Source organism: Crotalus tigris, unplaced genomic scaffold (genome assembly GCF_016545835.1).
Source record: "Crotalus tigris isolate CLP2741 ecotype Arizona unplaced genomic scaffold, ASM1654583v1 scf7180000018825.4774228, whole genome shotgun sequence".
NCBI lineage: Eukaryota > Metazoa > Chordata > Lepidosauria > Squamata > Viperidae > Crotalus > Crotalus tigris.
The window spans coordinates 2,873,819-2,894,248 of record NW_024097215.1 but is presented as its reverse complement, the minus strand read 5'-3'; the positions used below and the strand labels follow the sequence as shown (position 1 = coordinate 2,894,248).

At 42.3% G+C, this 20,430-nt stretch overlaps 1 protein-coding gene across 2 annotated transcripts in view; it reads right to left on the bottom strand.

Moving 5' to 3' along the window:
• Nucleotides 1–20,430, bottom strand: part of FEZ1 (fasciculation and elongation protein zeta 1) — a 35,228-nt gene extending 14,798 nt beyond the window's left edge. The window contains exons 1-4 of one of the 2 annotated variants that reach the window (XM_039356594.1): nt 19,678–20,430; nt 9,918–10,259; nt 3,745–3,844; nt 151–237 (exon numbers count right to left, since the gene is read on the bottom strand). In XM_039356594.1, coding sequence (XP_039212528.1) covers nt 151–237; nt 3,745–3,844; nt 9,918–10,228 — 498 coding nt within the window. In that variant the 5' untranslated portion in view covers nt 10,229–10,259; nt 19,678–20,430. The remainder of the gene's footprint in view (nt 1–150; nt 238–3,744; nt 3,845–9,917; nt 10,260–19,677) is intronic. The other variant, XM_039356595.1, reaches the window with a different exon arrangement.

Sequence of the window (20,430 nt, the reverse complement as noted above, 5' to 3'; positions counted from 1 at the left end):
GCAATAGCACAGTGCACCAAAACACAACCCCAGTTCAATTAACATCACTTTACCCCCTCTGCCAGGCTCTTTGGTTTTAACAAAACTCCATCTCTGATTTTATTTCCTGTCTTTCCCAAAGGGAAGATCAGGAGAGGGGTTTGCTTGTACCTGATCAGCCGTGAGTAGAGGTTCCTCATTAATACCGGAGTCATTTTCACTCTTTTCGTTAAGCTCTTCCTCCTCCTTCTCATGGATCTGAAAAGAGGAAGAAAACAAACTGCATGTGGATTTGGTAGCAAATATGGACCCCATGTAGGTTGTTGTTGTGATCTGAGGGAGAAGAAGGAATCTCGCACTAATTCTTACAGCACACACAACTGAGGGATTGTAGCCAAGTGGTTAAGACACTGGGCTTGTCGACCGGAAGGTTGGAAGTTGGAGACTCAAGTACCGCGTCATGGGGTGAGCTCCCGTTCTTGCATCAGCTCCTGCTCATCTAGCAGTTCGCATGCATGCAATTATGAGTAGATAAATAGGTACTACTTCAGTGGGAGGGTAACAGGGTCTTTTCACCTTAGCGTATAGTCATACCAGCCCTATGACTATAGAAGCATCTTTGGACAACACTGGCTCCCTCAGCTAGGAAACGGAGATAAGCACCACCTCCTAGAGCTGGACACAACTGGACAAAGGAAATCTTCACCTTTTTGTAACTTTCACTTCAAAAACTGAAGCTCTGCCTTCAAATGGATCTATGTCATTTCTTAAACTCCAGACTGAGTTTTACTAACACACACACTGTAGTGTGACGTTTGCCCTTCACTGAGCATGCTTGACTGGATTACTTCTGTCAAGATTTGGGAGAAAGAATTGTCCAAGAAATGGGAGAGATTTCTTGAGCCAAGTAAAATTGTCCTAGGAAAAATCTTGGAGAACTAAAGGAGATGTTGTGGTTCCGGCTAATGAAACATTCCAAAGAACTTCCAGGCATTTATTTTCCTAAAAGTCTTTTATTGTTACAAAATGTCGGCACAGACACAATGGAGGGATGCTAGGATCTAAGTTCTCTTCCTCTGAGCAGTTAAATTATCAGCATGTTCCCTCCCTAAATTAGCCGTCATATCTCACATTACCCAATTAGTGTGAAGGTCAAATGTTTCCTTCCTCTTTCTTTCCTGGGCTTTATCCTCAACCCCCCTTCTGCTCTGTATTAACCCCATAATTACCAGACAATTCTACATATTGTCAAAAGCAAGAATATACAATATTTGCAGCGTTGACAGGAGAGCAGTTCCTTCAAGATTCTGCTTGACACCCGTAATCAACAGACCAAAACTGCTATTGTCCAAAGAGCTTTTAAGAGGAGGGATATTTTTTTTTCCCTCAGTGTCAGCATCATCTCCATTCCTTCTAGGGGGAACTGGCAAGCCCACAAAGAAGCATTAATACCTGCTGAAATGTGTCTGCCAAGTCTAGTTACCATTTTAATTTCCCAACGTGTCCTCAAGTGACTTTGCAGCCAGGCAGCAGGAACACTGAGATAATTTAAGTAACAGCTAGGGGGGAAAAAAACCCCAAAATTTGAAGCGTACTGCAGGATTAGACCACGAGTCAAAAAGAGGGTCTATTGTGCCTCTTCAAAGTTGAATTTAGCCTTTGGGGAGTGTCTCTGTGTTTGTTTGTGTAATTTTTCCAAATAGATAAATTCTTACCTCATATTTCCTGTAAAGCAGTATTTTCCAACATTGGCCATTTTAAGATGTGTGGTCTTCAACTCTCAGAATACTCCAGTCAGCAAAGCAAAGCTGGCTGGCTGGCTGGGGTATTCTGGGAGCTGAAGTCCACAACACCTTAAAATGGCCAAGGTTGGAAAATACTGCTGTAAAGAGAGGCAACTTAAAAGAAAATGGGACATATCTCTGCTGAGGCAGCAATCTGGCCAGATATTGGGGAAGGGAGAGGGGGGAGAGGTGGTAGTAATATGGAATCTGCCTTGTTATCCGGAAATCCTTTCTTGCTATTCCATTCATGCCAAAGTCCTCCCCAGATTGCCCTTGCTGTCTCACGACTTTGAATTTGAAAGGCAATCAATATGTGCTCATCTCACCATTTCTCTGGCTGCAGCAATTTATTCTGCTGAATTGCTGCACTGGCCGATGTTCTCAACTTCTCTGTTTCCTGGGGTGTCAATTGCATAACTCCCTGCACAGGAAAAGATGGCTACTGAAGGGCTCCCCAAAGGGTATGGAAGACGCATGAAATTGCCCTTCCTGGAAGGTTAACGTACCCAAGTGCTATCTTGGCTGGTGTGGAAAGTCCACACTGCATGACGTTAGTTGATTCAGCACCCAACAATCTGGAAGGGGTCCTGGCTTACTAATGCCTCTGCCAGCAATGCCCTACATCAGTGGTGGCGAACTTATGGCACGGGTGCCAGAGGCGGCACTCAGAGCCCTCTCTGTGGGCACGCGTGCCGTTGCCCCAGTCCTAGGCCTTCAGCTGGGTTTTATAAAACCTTTTCACTTTAGGCCTCCGCTGCCATGTGCAAAAAAACCAAAAGGTTCAATCAATCAATTTCAGCTTCTCGCGGGAAAAGAAATCTTGCAAAGTTGGAGTTGATTGATTGAACTTTTTAGTCCCACCCAGTCTGCCGTTACCACTGCAGCCAAGCCCAGCCAATGGGCCACGCACAGCCAATGGGCCACATCAACCCGGCACCCGATGATGCATAAGTGGGTTTGGGGTTACAGTTTGGGCACTCGGTCTCTAAAAGGCTCGCCATCACTGCCCTACATAGAACCGTAGAGCTGTAAGAGACCTTGGAGGTCTTCTAGTCCAACCCCCCTGCCTAAGGCAGAATCCTTATTCCATCCCAGACAAATGACAGTTCAATCTCTTCTTGAAAACCTCCAGTGATGGAACACCCACATCTCTGGAAGACAGGCTGTTCCAATTGTTCTCACTGTCAGAAATCCCTCAAAACCAGATTCCTTCAAAGAGTACCCCAACAATGGTTCCAGCCTTGTCAATGACTATTGTAATTAGAAATGCTTGCCCGGGAGCAAAATTGTAGCCAGAAATGTTATTCACAGAAAGGTATTTGAGACATAAAGAAGAAAAGGGTCCAGATAAGCCTTCTAGGCCAAACCACACAGAGAGAGAGGGATTAGGTGAGGGATCATATTTTTTTCTTCTCCATAACATCCAAATCTCCACCACAGCTGGGACACTGGGCTTCTCTAGCAGAACTTAAATCCCTTCCCACTAAAATCACTTTCCTCAACTTGGTACTCCTCAGATGTTCAGTTTCCATGGCGGCTGGGAACACTGTAAAGTTGCATTAAGTGAAGTTGTAGTGCAGAGCATCAATTTGCTTGCTGCTTATAGAGAACAATGAAAACTACTGTACCTTATGAAATGGTTCTGTGTTAATAAACCAGACCAGTGCCATCTAAATTTCATTTATATTTTTCAGATTTAAAAGAAACAAATGGGGGGGGGAACGGAAGTGTCTACGATTCCGACTTTTTAAAAAAAATAAAAAATAAACATGGAAATAGTATTATTTTTGGAAACTTGGGGCGTCTGAACTGCTATCCAAGAAGGATTTTTGGCACGTTTGTAGGTTCTGCCTTGTGGAAAGACAGTCAAATGCCATTTTTACTTTTCAGGTAGCCATTCCCATTTCCTGGACTTCAAGTGCAACATCAGTACAAGCTCGCCCCGTTTTATTTTATGAGTAATGGAGGGGAAGGTAATTACCTCTGTGTCAGAGATATTGCCATTAAGCATTTCGATGTTAGGATCCCTCAAGTCCTCGGTGATGGATGGGATGTAGTTGTCTGTTAGGGCATCCCAGACCCTGCAGAAAAAAAGGAAGAGATTTTAATATAGAGAATCTCTTTTGAAAGCAGAGATATGTCCTTTAAGGCAGTTGGCTTGGCCTACAGGAGGGGTCTTCAAACTTGGCCCTTTTATGACTTGTGGACTTCAGCTCCCAGAATTCCTCAGCCAGCGTGCCTGGCTGAGGAATTCTGGGAGTTGAAGTCCACAAGTCATAAAAGGGCCAAGTTTGAAGACCCCTGGCCTACAGAGTTTAAATGCAGCATGAAGTGTCTAGTTTGGATAATCAGCAAGAAAAGCTCAGAGAGCACCAAGGACCCCTCATATAAATACATCCAAGCTAAATATGTGTTAGACCTGATTTAAGCCAAACAGAACAGACATCAAAACATCCCAACACTTTTGTTTAAGGAAAGGGGGGGGGGAGAAAATGCAAGAACTGAAAAATGGAATAAGAGCAGTTTACACACTGCAGCTAAAAAAGAAATGCAGGTGTGTAGGTGTCACGTCTTCTTTGAAGCAGTAACTATGCCAATTATCTTCTAAAGTTAATCAGATTTCACATGAACACCACTAGAATCCCATAGAATCAATCAGGGGAACACCAATCTTGGATCAGTATAAAACAGGGCTCTTCAAACTTGGCCCTTTTATGACTTGTGGATTTCAACTCCCAGAATTCCTCAGCCAGTGTGTCTGGCTGAGGAATTCTGGGAGTTGAAGCCTACAAGTCATAAAAGGGCCAAGTTTGAAGACCCCTGGTATAAAGCTTGTATATGGAAGGATTCCTAATGTAATCAAGATCTTCTACAAACAGAGTTGGTTGCTTTAGGATCTAATTAAAGACTGAATGAATTTTAACACAAGCATCAGAAAACATTTTGGGGGCCTTTCCATTACCTGTAACCACCAGGTTATTCATTATCAACATTTCTGTTCTTAATTTCACCTCTCTACTCTGGAAAAAAAAGTCAACAGTAATACATTCATCTATTTTCAATATTGTAAGAAGGATCTGTTATTTATGTTTTGACAGCTGAGGAGCAAAACTGCAAAGAATGTGAGCGTCCTAAAGATGTGTCATATCACCTCAGGCCATTCTGTGTTCTCCAGGCTCAGCTAAGAATGAAGTTCTTAAAATCCAATTCTATTTATTGAATATATTTTCCTCGGAGATTAGCTTCTGATTCCATGTCTATTCTCTCCAAAGTGGCTGAAATTGTCCTGAACAAATCAAAGAGAACATAATTCTGTGGCAACGTAGCTATCAGGAAGTGGAACAAATAAGAATGTCAGAGGATCTTGTGCATAGATTTAGTTAACCAATGAAGATTGCTTTAGTCCATGTCAGTAAAAATATTAATCTTCCCACATGTTTTCTAACAGATTCCTAAAATATCCTTGGGAAATCACACATGACTGATCACCCCATTCCAGTTGGAAGCATCCCAATGTGCTTTTTGGCTTGCATCTTCATATTTGTGGGTAGAAGATATCTCTCACTCTGCGTTTCATCACATTGTTTATAAAGACACCACGAACGATTTTATTTTAAAAAATTATGGGAATGTAGGATAAACTATGACTCAGCGAACAGAAAGAGGGATTGTCCTTAGCTCTGATGAGAAAAGGGAGAAGAGCAGAAAGTGAGTTCTGCTCCATCAGCATTATCTGACCCTCAATATATAAAGAAAAGAATGAAAAAGAAATGAAATAAGTTACTATAACTAAGATAAATAGGTTTAGAGAGAGAGAAAAATGGAAAACCTGTCCCTTGTTATAAGCCTCTTTCGAAAACTATTGATTTATTGATAGAAGAAAATATTTGTAGGGTTGAGCTGTGGGGTCCTTTGTGTTCTCTGAACTTGGTTTTATTTGCTTGCAGAGGTTTCTGGACCCAGCTAGGTAAAATCTTTTGCCCTAATAAAGAAGTACTCTCATAAACCATACTAGTGGTTTACCTTGACTGGGTAATAATAATAATAATAGTAAAGTTGGAAGGGATCTTGGAGGTCATCTAGTCCAACCCCCTGCTCAGGCAGGAAACCCTATACCATTTCAGACAAATGGCTGTCCAGTCTCTTCTTAAAAACTTCCAGTGTTGGAGCATTTACCACTTCTGGAGGCAGGTTGTTCCACTGATTAATTGTTCTCACTGTCAAGAAGTTTCTCCTTAGTTCAGGTTGCTTCTCTCCTTGATTAGTTTCCACCCGTTGCTTCTTGTCCTGCCTTCAGGCACTTTGGAAAATAGCTTGATTCCCTCTTCTTTGTGGCAGCCCCTGATATATTGGAATACTGCTATCATGTCCCCCCTCATCCTTCTCTTTGTTAAACTAGACATACCCAATTCCAGCAACTGTTCCTTATATGTTTTAGCCTCTAGTCCCCAATCATCTTTGTTTCTCTTCTCTGTACTCTTTCTAGAGTCTCAACATCTTTTTTACATCGTGGTGACCAAAACTGGATGCAGTAGTGATAGCGGTCTTGGTATTACCTTGTTTAGCCTGTGGTTTAAGTGTTAGCTTGTTTGTCTGAGATGATTTTTCCTTGATTGGGGTATTGTTTGCTTCCTGATTATTGGTGTAGTGTTAATTGTGGTGTTGATCTTTGCTTATCTGGGTGTTGACTGCTGGCAAGGAGGGTGTTTGGATCTTTTTGTTTCCTTTTTGGCTTTTTGATTGTCTCTTTGGATTGGTATGTAAATGTTGTTTATCTCTCTTGGTTTATCATTCTCTACTTTTAGATAGATTTGTTTAGATAAATAATCTATTCTCTATTATCTATCTCTTTATCTCTATCGATTTATTTTTCCCAAATAATTCTATTTGTTTTTCTTTTTCTACTTGTGGGTTCTACTGATATATATATATATATATATATATATATATATATATATATATATATATATATATATATATATATATATATCTTTGTTTTCAAGTCATGGACTACAAAAATACTGTTTATCTGTCTCTTATGGCAGGATTTTATTGCTATGATTGTTGTTACTAAACACTGTTATTCATACTAACAGTATTTGTACAGTGGCAATGTTTACCTTACAAAGCAAAGTATATATTTTGTGGATTTGAGTCTGATGATAGGAGAGGGCATTGCCTAAGGTGGGGCTCTTATTCCATTTTATAGAACTGTGTTTATAGAGCTGCCTGTGTGGTTTTATATAATATCTGTAGGCAATTGTCATATTATGGCTCAGGGCTACTGAGAACTTGAGTGGCAGATCTTTACTTACTGCATGATGGACCAAATAAAGTCCCCATCATGGAACCAAGGACACTCATTGGCTGACTAGTTGGCAGTTTCCAGTCTTCTGTCATTCAAACCCCAAGGGAAGTACAAGTAGACAATGAAAAATGAGCCAGATCAATGATAGCACAGCTACAGGTTCTCTGCTTCAGGTTGAGCCATGACTACAAAAGAATGGGCACCTTCTGAATCATTAGCCTGGTTGGTCCTGACAGTAACGATGATTCAACTGGATGCAACTGGTTCTATCTTAAAAACTGAAGAGTGCATGCCAATATTGTGACACTTCCCATCAAAAGGAAGGAACTAGAATTATCTCTGCTCGGAAGCCAACAGGCTGGAGTCTTTTTGAAGTTAATGGGATTACAGCCCAATCTCTTAAAGACCAGAAGAAAAGCACAATCTTGATCTAACAGCCTGAGATTCATAAGTCTGGGCTAGGCTTGTAGGCAAGCAAATCCAGTGTATTTCCTCAAACAGGAGAGTGGCCTTTCACAGAGCAATATCAGCACCCCATTCTATGGCGTGACCTTCCCTAAAATCCAGCTCTCCCATTAAAGAGCTTACTGGCTGATCTCTGCAAGCATTGGACCATATCTAGAGTGCTATCAGATAATGTGTTTTTAATATCCCAATTTTGGAAAAATTCACATCTGTTCACATGCCTTTATAACAGTCAATAATGTTCTAAGATGGCGGCGCCTGGATCGGCTGCGGCTGCATGGCTCTCGAAGGTGAAAAGTTATGGGAAGGATGTTAAGGGATGTAGGCCACATGATCAGGAAGGTTTTCATGTGTTTGAGCAATGTGGTGGAACTAAGGTAACATACAACATGCGGCTGACAATCTTTGCTGCCATGGCGAGTTTCTAGCTGTTTTGGAACTGTTGGTGAGACCGTTAAAAGTCGTTGATGCTGTTTCAAATTGTTCTGCTGGCAGCAAGATCTGACTGCTGGCCCAGCGACGGATACTATTGCAAATCAGGGCTGTTTCCAAAGGAGGCAGAGGAGGAGAGGTCCTGGGGCTTATGGAGCAAAGGACCTGGATGAGGCCCAGAGGACGGGAGAGAGGCTTTTGGAGGAGTTGGTGGTGGTGGCAGCATTCTCCAGGGATGAAAAGGAGTGAGGCTTCTTTAAGGAAAAGGTGGAAGAAACAAGATCAGAAAAAGAAAAGGAGGTGAGGTTGTCGTGCAGGAGTACAAGCTAATTTGAGGGCTAATCTACATGGAGCTCCATTTCCATCTGTCCTGTTTGCCATCGTTCGCTCCCTAGAGACTAAAATGGAAGATCTGTAACTTCAGCTGGCCACGAACAAGGCGTGTATATCGGAGGTGGTGACCCTTTGAGAGCTGTATGCAACGAAATTTCATTTTGATGTATGCCGTACTTTCAAAGTGACAATAAAGTTATTATTATTATTAATGTGTCTGTTCAAGAAAAATGCAAACAACTGCATATCTGGCATCAAGCCAAAATAAAGAAAGAGAACCCCAAACCCTCCCAGCTGTCAGGGGGTCAGTAACAGATCAACAGCCAGAAGGACAAAAATGATGAAAATCTGTTCCTTGTTGGCAATACAGAGAAAAGTTATGCCTCTGTTGGTGAGTGAGATATTGGATTTTCTTGGACAGAAAGAATTGTTGCTGGTCCCACTTGCCTCCCAAATTTGCATAAACCAGGCACACTGATCATTGTGAGATAGTAAAAGAAATATCTAAACTATTTGCCCCCTTAATGCTATGTATTACTAATCAGCTAAACTAACATTTAGCTGATTAATAATAAAAGCAGAAATAACACCAGCAAAAAAACGAGCCAACACCAATTTGCGCAAAAGTTCCCTCTGCTAATTCATCTGCAAAACTGCAAATTTAGATATTATTATAATAGTAGGTGGTAGGTGGGCCTCAACTTAAACTATAATCAGGACTGGAATTTTGGTCACTAAAGGATATGCTTGTTAAATGAGTCATCACATGACCGTACCCAATTTTAGGACGTTTACTGGGATTGTTAAGCGAATCCAGCTTCCCCAATTGATTGCAAATTGTGATCATGTGATTGTAGGATGCTGCAAGCAGTCATAATTGAGAGTCAGTTGCCAAGTGCCTGAATTGCTATCATGTAACCAACGGAGTATAACGGTATAATGGTTGTAATTTCACAGACAGTCCATAAATTTTCTGGAGGCTGTCATAACTTTGAACCACTGTTAACAAATAGTCTTAAGTCAAAGGCTACTTGTAAGCAGATGGTTTCACGTGCTACCTAGATCCTGAGCATGCATAGATATAGCTTTGTTCATTTGAGTAGGCCAGTTCCTAACAGGCCACGGACTGTTACCAATCCACGGACCAGGAGTTGGGGATCTTGATTTAGGGAATTAAAAATCAACTAATATAATAATTGTTACACTAACAAAGGAAGAATCTGTAAATTTAGTTTTGCTTCTTTGTTTGAATTTTTGGACTGTTGCTTGTTTTCACATCCGCTTGTTGGTTTTGTTTTGTTTTTTCTTTAAACATTGCACAAATGTGCAATTGCATCTTTGGGATGTTTTGTTTCTAATGGACACAATTTTGCAGCCATCTGAATAGATGCTTTATATATCAAGTCAGATTTTTCTCAATTTGGAGCCCTTCAAATAATTTGGGACCCTAATTTCCACCAGTCACACTTTCAATAAAGGAGACTTAAAAAAAAAATAACAAAAAGGAAGGAGAAAAGCTGGAATCTGTTTGATCCAGTAGATGTTCTTCAAGCAGAAAGCACTGAGAAAGTGCTAACCAGAAACAATTTCCTGTGACTGTTCATTTCTTGACTTACTCTTCATCCTGCAGATTCTCCTCCTCTTCCTGGATCTGGAAATGGTTCTTTACAGGAGCCAAGTTCTCTGTTTTGGCATTGTAATTCCGAAAGCAAATGTTGAGCTTTTCATCAAATTCATTGACCAAATCTTCCATGGATTTGAAACTGATGATCTCAGAAGAGAAGTTCTCTAGCTCAGAAAGAGAAGGATCTTCCAAGTGCTGGGCTGAGGAGCCATAAAAATAATGAGCTTTCTCTTCTCTATCCGCTATGTAGCACGGCCTCAGATCTTCAAACTCTTCATCCAGGCTTACAAGAGGGGCTTCCATGTTGAATTGGCAGATGGAAGAAGGATGGCCTCTGCAAGAGAAGGTACATGAATGAGGCAAAGGTAGCAACCAGTCAACCCTGGCATCTGATTATATCCCATCACATGGAGTGAAAATTACCCTAGGGAATTATCTTGGTTCATCTTTTTTCAGGAAAGCTCTTTTATGCAAGAATAGCAAATAGGATAAGCTTTTGCTTCCTGGTGTTTAGTTACCCTAGAAGTTTTTTGCTGCTGAAAATAACAGGAGAAAAAGGAAGGAGAGACAGGAAAAAAAACGATAAGATAACAAATACTTCTTGATAATACAATTTCTTCCTTGTTTGTTACAACTGACACCAAGCTTTTTAAAGCTCCCAGCCCCAAATCTAACCTGTTCATTCTGTGCTTTGCTTAAAATTGTATTATAGTATCTTTCTAGCATTAGAGTTTTTATGTTTTTTTTTAACATTTTCAAATCGTTTTTACTGAACTGTTATTTGTTTCCAACTTATATATTGTGTGTGTATGTGGGGTAATTTATGTCAACCTACTTTGGAATTATTTTTAAGGATAATGGATAGAATTGTTACAATTCAACAGTAAATAAAACAACTGATTCCAACAGCAGAAGAACTAATAATATCTAGGCTCAACCAATCCCACTTTGGTCTCATGGTTAAGGCACCAAGCTAGAAACCGGAGAACCATGAGTTCAAGTCTCACCTTAGCCATGAAAGCCAGCTAGGTGACTTTGGGTCAATCACTAGGAGATTATGAGTTCTAGTCCTGCCTTAGACATGAAAACCAGTTGGGTGATCTTGGGCCAGTCAATCTCTCTCAGCCTAACTCACTTCTATTTTGGGGGAAAATAGAAAAAAGGAAGATGTTTGCTGCCTTGAGTTTTTATAAAGATAATAAAGTCGAGATATAAATAAATACATAAAAAACCTGATGATAGAACAGAAGCAGCAAATGTACCAAAGAACACAGGACAGTTCCATGCTTTTGAAGATGAAACTTCTTATCCTCACATTATATTTGCATACATGGGAAAGAAGAACCATGACAAACGAATGGTGTGAGTGAGGAATAGAGAATCCCCACCTATAACTACCTTATCTCTAACAGAGTAATATTCTAAACAGGAAGACTAATGCATATGCAAGGGTGCTGTTCTGTATGTTCTTTGAAACCAAGTGTGGGAAGTCACCCCTCCCCCAGAGAAAGAAATATTTTTGGATATATTTAAAAGGGCAGAAAAATATATTTCCTCAAAGGATCTTAAAGAGGCAGAAAAGCATGCCCAGTTTTCTTAATAGCCCCAAGTCTCCCTTCCCCAAGCAGAAACCAGCTCTGTAGAAATGCAGATGTAAATAATCCAGGAAGTTTGGAGGCTCCCAGATTAAGAAGACACCTAAAATCTAAATACCCCACCCAAACTCTAAGACAGGACATAATAGGATTAACCCACAGATACCACAGATACCCTCAGACTCAGGTCAAAGTTTATGCCACAGGAACAGCTCCAAACAAAAGGCTCCAGAGAGTATAAAAACCCACTCCCTACATGTGGTCTCTCTCTTTTCTTCCAGAGCCATCTTTCTGTCTGGCTCTCCTCTTCAATAAATTGCAAACCTCTTTTTAAAGCAGTCGCCATGTTGTTTATTCCTGGCTTGGACTGAACCATGATGAAGACTTTTCTTTCAACACAAGCAAACAGTGATTCTTTGAAATTATCCACCACAGCTGCTATCAGTCCCTTTTGGTGAGGAACAGAAAGCAGTATATTTTGCTGAATATTCTCTTCAATCAAGCAGAATGTTGCAGCAATTATGGATAATAACACACACACACACCTCCGCCACAAAAAGAAGAAAGGAAATGCTCGTGCAAATCTACATTTGAAAATTCTGACTTAATTATATTGAACTAAAGTTCAGAGTCAGATCCACCTTGGTGCCAAAACGCCATCTTTTTTACCCCCAAAAAAAAAACAAAAAACAAGAATTATCACACACAAACCCAGCTATTCTCTGATGACTCAACTTCTCTAGTTCAAAGGCACGGGGGGGGGGGGAATCAGCTGCTAATTTATTCATGTAAAAGGAAAATTAAGGGAAGCACAGTTTTCAAAGCAAAGACAATGCTGCAGTCTGAAGAGGGTGATTCATGAGCTGCGTTAATTGAAAAGTGTGATCTTGCCTCTAATAATCCACCTTAAGAAAAGACATTGGAAGCTTGCAGGAGCTGAGTTGCAGCTGCTAAATAATATTGCCTCTGAAGGCTCTTCTGCCAGCTAAATCCAGATTGCCTCCAAGCATTCTGTTTTGATTTGATAAATTTAGGGGGCAAGGGCGGGGAAGGCTGAACCAATTTAATTTCCGAAGGGAACCATTAACTTATTTGAATATTGCCATCTAGCAGACGAATTCATCACCCCAGATACAGCCTGGGACGAAGGCAAAGTTCTGTAAACCAGAGCTTTAAAAAAAGACTGCCTGCTGGGTCTGCTGGCTCCATACAGTTTTCTTTGCTGATTGATGGATAGGCGCCTCAGCTCTCCTTCTGGATTAAAATTGCTCTATTGTCACCACAGTCGTTGCAAAGAAAAGGCACCACGATTGGGCTGCAGATCTGTTGCTGTGACAACTCCCCCCCCATTCGCCCTCCTCCTCTCCCCCCCCCCACCTTGGGGCACAAAGAAACAACTGTTGCTGCCATTTCGAGGATCTGCAGATGAATTTAAAGCATTCTGCAACTTTCCTGGAAGCCAGGATCATTTGAATAAGCAACTGATTGTCAGGCCGTGAAACTCAGACTGAAATGTATGAATTTCCCAGGTGGTCTTCCTTACAGCTCCTCTCTGATGGTTTACAGGCACTGTTTTAAAAAGCAAATTTGGGGCGTTCCTGCTGCATTAATGATCCGTTGTCATCTTCAGAAGGGGAGCTGCAGCATGGGATGGAAAAGGAGCAGTGTGTATTGTGTATCTTCCTGTGTAGGCAGTGCATTTAGACAGCTTCTCTCTCCAGTTCAAGGGGTCAGATTGAGGGATTCTTGCAATGAAGAACATGGGAAAATGTCCTTGACAAAAATCGCCATCAGTCCACTACAAAAGACAGTTTTGCTTAGATAAGATGAATCGCCATACAAATTGAATCAATTATAATATTATTAATAATAATAACAACAACGATAATAATACAATTGGAGAACCACTTAAACACCATCCGCATTGATAAATTCACCATTGGTCAATTGCAAAAGGCAGCTTTACTTGGAACAGCTTACATCCTGCAATGATATCTTTAACAACACCATCAAACATCCACATCTGCCTATCCCAGATCCTTGGGACGGACTCGATAGATGGATAAAAATGCCAAATCCAAATCTAAACAGCTGGCTGACTGTGAGACCCACCCTCGGAATACCAATGGCATCTCTGCAAGAATTACACTTTCGTTCTTCAAAATGATGCTGTGAAAATGTTATGGTCTTTTCACTTACAGAGTGATTACCATCTAGAGCACAGCTCACCCTCTGCACTCTCACAATCATCGAAAAGTTAAAGCATCGTTTTTGTAGATGTGGCAACCACCAAGGAGAGCAGACTTGAGATATCACAATTGGAGGGGAGGGGAAATCACTCAGAATTCTGATCACTGAAGTGGGCAAGCTGCAGGAAAGTTTTTGTAAAGTCTTTGACGTAGTTATGGGAGCATCAGGCAGGATGACAAAGAGATTAAACACCTTTTTACAAGGATTAAATATTTCAAGTATATAAACTGTGGATTAAAGGAATCACCTTGCTGGGCACCTGTTATATATTCAGATGATACTTGAGATAATTTCCGTCTTCCCTGCTGAGGCTCAAGTTTCTGTTGGTCAAAGAAGTTATTATTTTCTTGGTTCTTTTCCCGGCCTTATTCTTTCATGAATCAAAACCACATCATCATCATCATCATCATTCTACTTATTTAAGGCGATATCATCTTGGTCCAGCTTCAATCCTATATTCCCTTACCTGGAATCCCAAGGCAATCAGGAATTTCATGCAGAGTAATCAGATGATTAGCCGAGAAAGGTTTTAAACCAGTCTGATTTACTTCCATCCTAGCCTCACAAATATCAAGGCCCAGGAAATAATTTTTTTAAAAAAGACAAAAAGTCAGAAAAGAGAACTTTTTCCAAAAATTTCTGTTCTGCCCCTTTTTCTTCTCTGCAGAGGAAACATTCCTCAGGGCCAGCATGAAAACAGAGGACATGAATCTCTTCTTAGCAATAGAGTGGGATGAACATATCACTGCAGGCTGGAAAGTTGAATTGTAGCTGAAGAATCCTCTTTGCTTAGGCAATTCTGCCAAAACCCTGAGGCCCAAATCTCTAACATCCCCATTGTTCTGTTGTAGAACAGAAGCTTTCTTGGGAAGACCATTTTAAATATTTCAATCATAATTGCAGCCCCTTGCTACTCATTATATTCTCAGTTGTTTTGCTGTCCTTCAGTTAGTACTCTCTGTTTTAGTAACTGGCTGCCTGGATTATAACTGGAAGAGATGAAGTCAGTTTTGTGAGAGAAGACATTTCCACTTTTAGTTTACATATTTTGTTGTCGGCACACTGCACTTCTGCAGCAGACTTAGCTCGTTGCAGTCAAATCATTGCTTGCTTGCTTGCTTGCTTAGTTAGTTAGTTAGTTAGTTAGTGTTTGGCAATGGTGGCGAAACTATGGCACACATGCTAGAGGGCATACTCAGAGCCCTCTCTGTGGGCATGCAGGCCATTGCCCCAGCCCCGCCTCCCCCCACGGCCCCCTCTCACCAGCAGCCCCCCCCCCAGAGGAGAGTTGCCCTCGGGTGCGGCCCACACAGTGCAGCCAAGAACACGGCAGGCAGGCAGTGGGGACAAGACTCTGCCCTCACGCCCCATCATGCGCAGATGATGCTGCGGGGCATGGGCAAAGGTCGTGGCCACCATGATGCTGTGGGAGGTGGAGCGGGGGCGGTTTTGGGGCACTCAGTCTCTAAAAGATTTGCCATCACTGGTGTATGGCATCCACAGAGGTCATGCAATCACTGATAACCACTGAGGTACGAAGTGCAGACGACCTCTGTGAGGATATACCCCCCAGAGCAATGTCCTGTCTTAACAGAGCAGCTTAAAATCAACACACACAGTGACTGAACTGGATGCTGCATCCCTCATGGTTAAAAACTACAGAGGCAAAGACTCATCAGCTGATCCTGAGGCTGTGTGCTTCAGTTAAAAAAAAAAGCCCTCCCACTCAGTATTTATTTATGGAATACAATTTAAAATTATCAGATGCAGCTCACATACGTGCAGCCTCTTACGTCGCCATCTCACTGGAAGTCCCCTCTGTGCCTTATTTTTGACTCTACTACAGCACCAACCACTTTCACTATTCCTACACTGAGCTCTTGTCCACCTCACTACTCTAAGGAGGCCTCCATCGGATTCAGTAGGACCTGAAGCCATCGTGGCTATTCAGACATTCTCCCTGCCCTCCATGTTATAAACCCCTGGTCTTTCCGCCTCTTCCATTTTTTTATTCTAACTACAGGTAAACTCCAGATTTACGACCACAATTGAGCCCCAAATTCCTGTTGTTAAGTGAGACATTTGTTAAGTACGTTTTGCCCCATGTTATGACTTGTCTTGCCACAGCTGTTAAGTGGACCGCTGCACTTGATAGATTAGTAACCCGGTTGTTAAGTGAATCTGATTTCCCATTGACTTTGCTGATCAGAAGTCGCAAAAGGGGATCAATGACCTTGGGGACACTGCGACCGTCATAAATATGAGTCGATTGCCAATTTTGATCTGAATTTTGATCATAGGATCGTGGGGACTGCTGCAAAAGGGTCATAACGATGAAAGATGGTCCTAAGTCACGTTTCTCAGTGCCGTTGTAACTTCAAACGGTCACTAAATGAACTGTTGCAAGTCAAGGACTCCCTTTACCTTCCTCTCCCACTGACCTTCAGATATAAAGAAATGGTCAGTTTCTGGACAGGCAGCAAAGTACAAGTTGGCCTTCCAGTTAACTACTTTATTTTATGTGAGCTTCCAACTCCTTTTGGTCAGTAGGAGGGGAGAAAAGCAGCTGAAGGTGGACGTCAAAGGAAAGGAATCCAAATAAAAAATTTGCTTGGCACGCCCCCCCCCCATTTTCCTTTATCATCTCTGTATTAAAAAAAAGTCCTAAAACACGCCACACTCCTCGTCATATTTTGGAAGAAGACACACATTTAGTGTCACACCCTAATCTGAGATTCTTCTCATGCAGCTATTTAAGGAAGTCTTACGGCTTCTGGATGCGTGACAATCAGCACAACTCCTTGTCAGGGACATAGGGTTGAAAGAAGACCCCTCACCCAGGTTCAGAGTTTAGGGAGATTGGCATGTGCTAAAGCTTACACTCCCGAGTGGAGGGGTGCAGAGTACACTTCCTGGACCTGCAGCTTTCTCCCCGTCTTCCTTGTTATTGCTGCCTGCTTTCTTATTGGCTCTTTGCTGGCCAATGAATTAAGAGCAGAGGCTGGAAAGAGGTGACTCATTGAAGGAAAGGAAGAAAGACTGACACAGAGAAAGTCATCCAAGGTCAACACCAGGCCGATTGGTGCAACAAGACACATTCCCCAACTTCCCGACTACAAGATCCGTCACCGATGAGCCTCTAGCTCGACCACGTGATGCTAGGAATGGAGAAAACACATTCAGAGAGAAACAAACCAAGCCAGATGTCACTACAGGGGAAGACAACAAGTCAACAAGACACAAGCAAACCAATCTCCCATCTGACCTGCAGAAGCCCCGTGCATTCTTTAAAACTGGGATGGCAATCGATCAGAACTTCCAAAATGAGAATTCTAGGCAGGCAAGGGAATTCTAGAAGTTTAAAACCTCTTCTCAATCACATCAAGTTTGGAAAAAGCTGTTTTGCTGCATCAGCTTTGTGCTAGATTGACTGGCCTGACGGTAGCTCATTGCCAGTCAACATAAAAGCCAAGATGTGCAAGGGCAAAAAAAGAAAAATTGTGTTTCAGTAAGTTCGAAGCCACTGAAAAAGCATCTTGGCAAGTGCAAGATGGCAAAAAGCAAGCAAGGCACTTAAATTGCTGCTTGATTCTCTCCAAAAAGAGAGAAGAACTGCAGCATTGAAAAGGGAAACAAAAGACATGTTGATTTACATATCCTAATATATACCTGCCCATGCAAATTTAGAAATAATTGCCAAAATAAATTATATTATATTATCAGAGGGTAGACTGTGACCAATAAGTCATATATTTGCATAGTTTGCAGTAACAACTGGTGGGTACACTCAAAGACCCTGGCTGTTATTAAGCTGGATTTGAATGGAATAGGCCATCCAACATTTTCAAACCAAGAACCCACCTCATGCCATGCACCACCCAGTAGGAGGTCACATTTGCAACTGGGGAAAAACAGAGCCATCCGCCCAGTTTGAATTTTAACTTCTCATGACTCTAAAGAGACAGCCGAGTTTTCGATCTGGAAATGTGCAGTTAACGTTTTAGCATCTCCAAAACAAAACAAGCAAAGCACAATATAGGGAGAGTGAATTACTAGGGAATAGATAATAGAGGTTTATTAAAGGCTCAGAAAGTGCAATAGGTCTGTTTTGTTTCTTTCCTTCCTTCCTTCCTTCCTTCCTTCCTTCCTTCCTTCCTTCCTTCCTTCCTTCCTTCCTTCCTTCCTTCCTTCCTTCTTTCTTTCCTTCCTCCCTCCCTCCCTTCTTTCTTTCTTTCTTTCTTTCTTTCTTTCTTTCTCTTTCTTTCTTTCTTTCTTTCTTTCTTTCTTTTTCTTTTTACTTTCCATACAATAACTCCACTAACTGTGTCACTGTTATACTCATTTTATACAATATGAGTGGAGAAACAGACATTAGGAGTTACAATTAGTGACTCAATTTAGCAACGACTTATTCTTAGGACAATTCCATAAATACATCTGATTTCCAGCTGTGAAATGCAAGGCTCAGAGGCCTAGATAGAAAAGCCACGTCATCCATTATCCTTGGACAGAGCTGCCAGCAAGTTTGAGAAGATGATGGGAAAAAGCACCATCAGAGATCCCTCTTTTGACGAGTAAAGCAGAACTAATCTGGCAGTGGTGACCATCAGCCAGCAGCAACCTGAGGTAGCTGAGATCCAGCATTATAATCCACTAACAGAGCACAGCAATATAGCAACATAGACAGATGTTATACCAGGGACAATGGGAGTGAGGGTAGCTGAATTCCACTCAGCTGGTGCTCCTAAAAGGCCGGTGAGGATGTCCTCTATAAGCGCTGTCCAAATCATAGGACTCCAGAAGATGCTATTTCCTGATTTTAGTCCTGGCCCAGCTTCTTTGAACTATGAGTTCCTGGTATATTTCACAGTGATGTTATTCAAGGAAGGATGACATCAAAAACTTGCTTTCCGTTATAAGACACCCCAGCAGTAGTAGCAATGGCCAAAGCCTTATTTTAATGCTGATCTTCCAAAATCAAATAAAGAAACCATGGCCTCATCCCAATCTACTTTTGCAGCGTCCATTTGCAGAGATGCACAGTTTAGCTTCTCCAGCATAGCCACCTTATCATCCCTTCCGTCTCACCACCAAGCAAACAGCACCTTGCAGGTACACCCACCTGCTCCTGGGGGGAATCATATATATCTGATCCTCCTTCTCAGAGCCTCCCATACAGGTTCTCACATAAACACACACACACACACACACAGAGACTTCACAAGCAGGCATCCCAGCCTCTTCCCAGTCCTGAAACCACTGCTCTAATGATGTTACCTGCAAAACGCACATTGATGCCCAAGCGTCCTGCACACAAGCGTACCTCGTACACCTGCTCCATGCAGCCCCCCCTCCCACCTCTTTGTCTCTGCAAATAACCCTGGTCACATCTCTCCTTGGCTTTCAGTCCAGCCATTCGAGTACAGATATATTTCCCACCTGTACAAACCCACGTCTGGTATATTTCCCACCTGTACAAACACACGTCCGGTAACCCAGTTGTCACTCAAACAAAAGATGAGCCGTCTCTTCTCTGAGCCATGGAATGCAGCCTTAATCTATAGCCAAAGAGGCAGTCGCCTATAGATCCCTTCCTCCAAACAAACCAACCTTATTCCCCTGCACAAAGACGGTGCTGTCCTCATTCCAGCATCTCCCCAGTTGCCCAAACATGCATGCACGGGTCAGGAGCTCTGAGCATCTATCCTTCTTTTTTTAGAGGCAACAAAATTAACCCACCCCAACGACAAGCTGCTGTGCTTTGGGAAGGGTCATAATGTGGGGAGTAGAAAAGGTATGACCTGCTGGGCCTTTCGCAGCAGACAATAGGAGAAAGCGCCTTTGAAATCCTTGCCCAGGAGACACCTCTGGTCTCCTTGCCCCATCCCAGGCTCCACGAATACTCACCTGAGCGTGCTGGCAACACTCCGCTCACCTCAGCATCCCATCCAGTAGGCCCAAGTGATGGGAGGAAGGAAGGAAAGCCAATTCAGCTAGAGGAGCCGGCCAGCAGCTTTCTGTCGGTGCGCTGTTCCTAGTCACTGGACTGCCTCTCCTCTTTGCAGAGAGCTTGAACGAGCCGTGGGCTCAGCCTCCCTCATCAATATGCATTAACTCCCAGACACGGATGGATAGCAACGACCCTCTCGCTTCTGATCTGGATGCCAGGTCTCTCCAAGAACAGGGACAGCCTAAGGAGAGCGGAGAGATGTGGAGCCCGAGATAGGAAATCTGGGAGGTTAGGCAGCCAGTTTGAGAAAGGCAGAAATCTTCGCCATCCTTTATTCAAAGCCTGCAAAAACCAAGTGGCAAACACTGCCCCTGCCCAGCCTCTTCAGAAAAGAGCTGCATCATTTGGGGGGCCCAGCCCCTCCCACGGATGGAGTCACGCTGATAGAGAGGAATATTCGAAGCAGGGCCAAGGCTGAAGCGTTTAGCTACTATCTGATGGGGCTTTTACAGAAGTACAGTGGAGGAAGGAGCTACAGCATTATACTGCAGAGAGGAGAAGATGTCACGCAGCTTTGTTTTTTTCTTGCAAAAGGCACGTAAACAAGAAAATGTGGGGTAGATTACAAGGAGTGACCCGTGTGATTTTATGCATCCTCTTCCCAAAGGCAAAAACAGCTGAAGTCAAGAGACAGGTTTAGAATTTCAAAC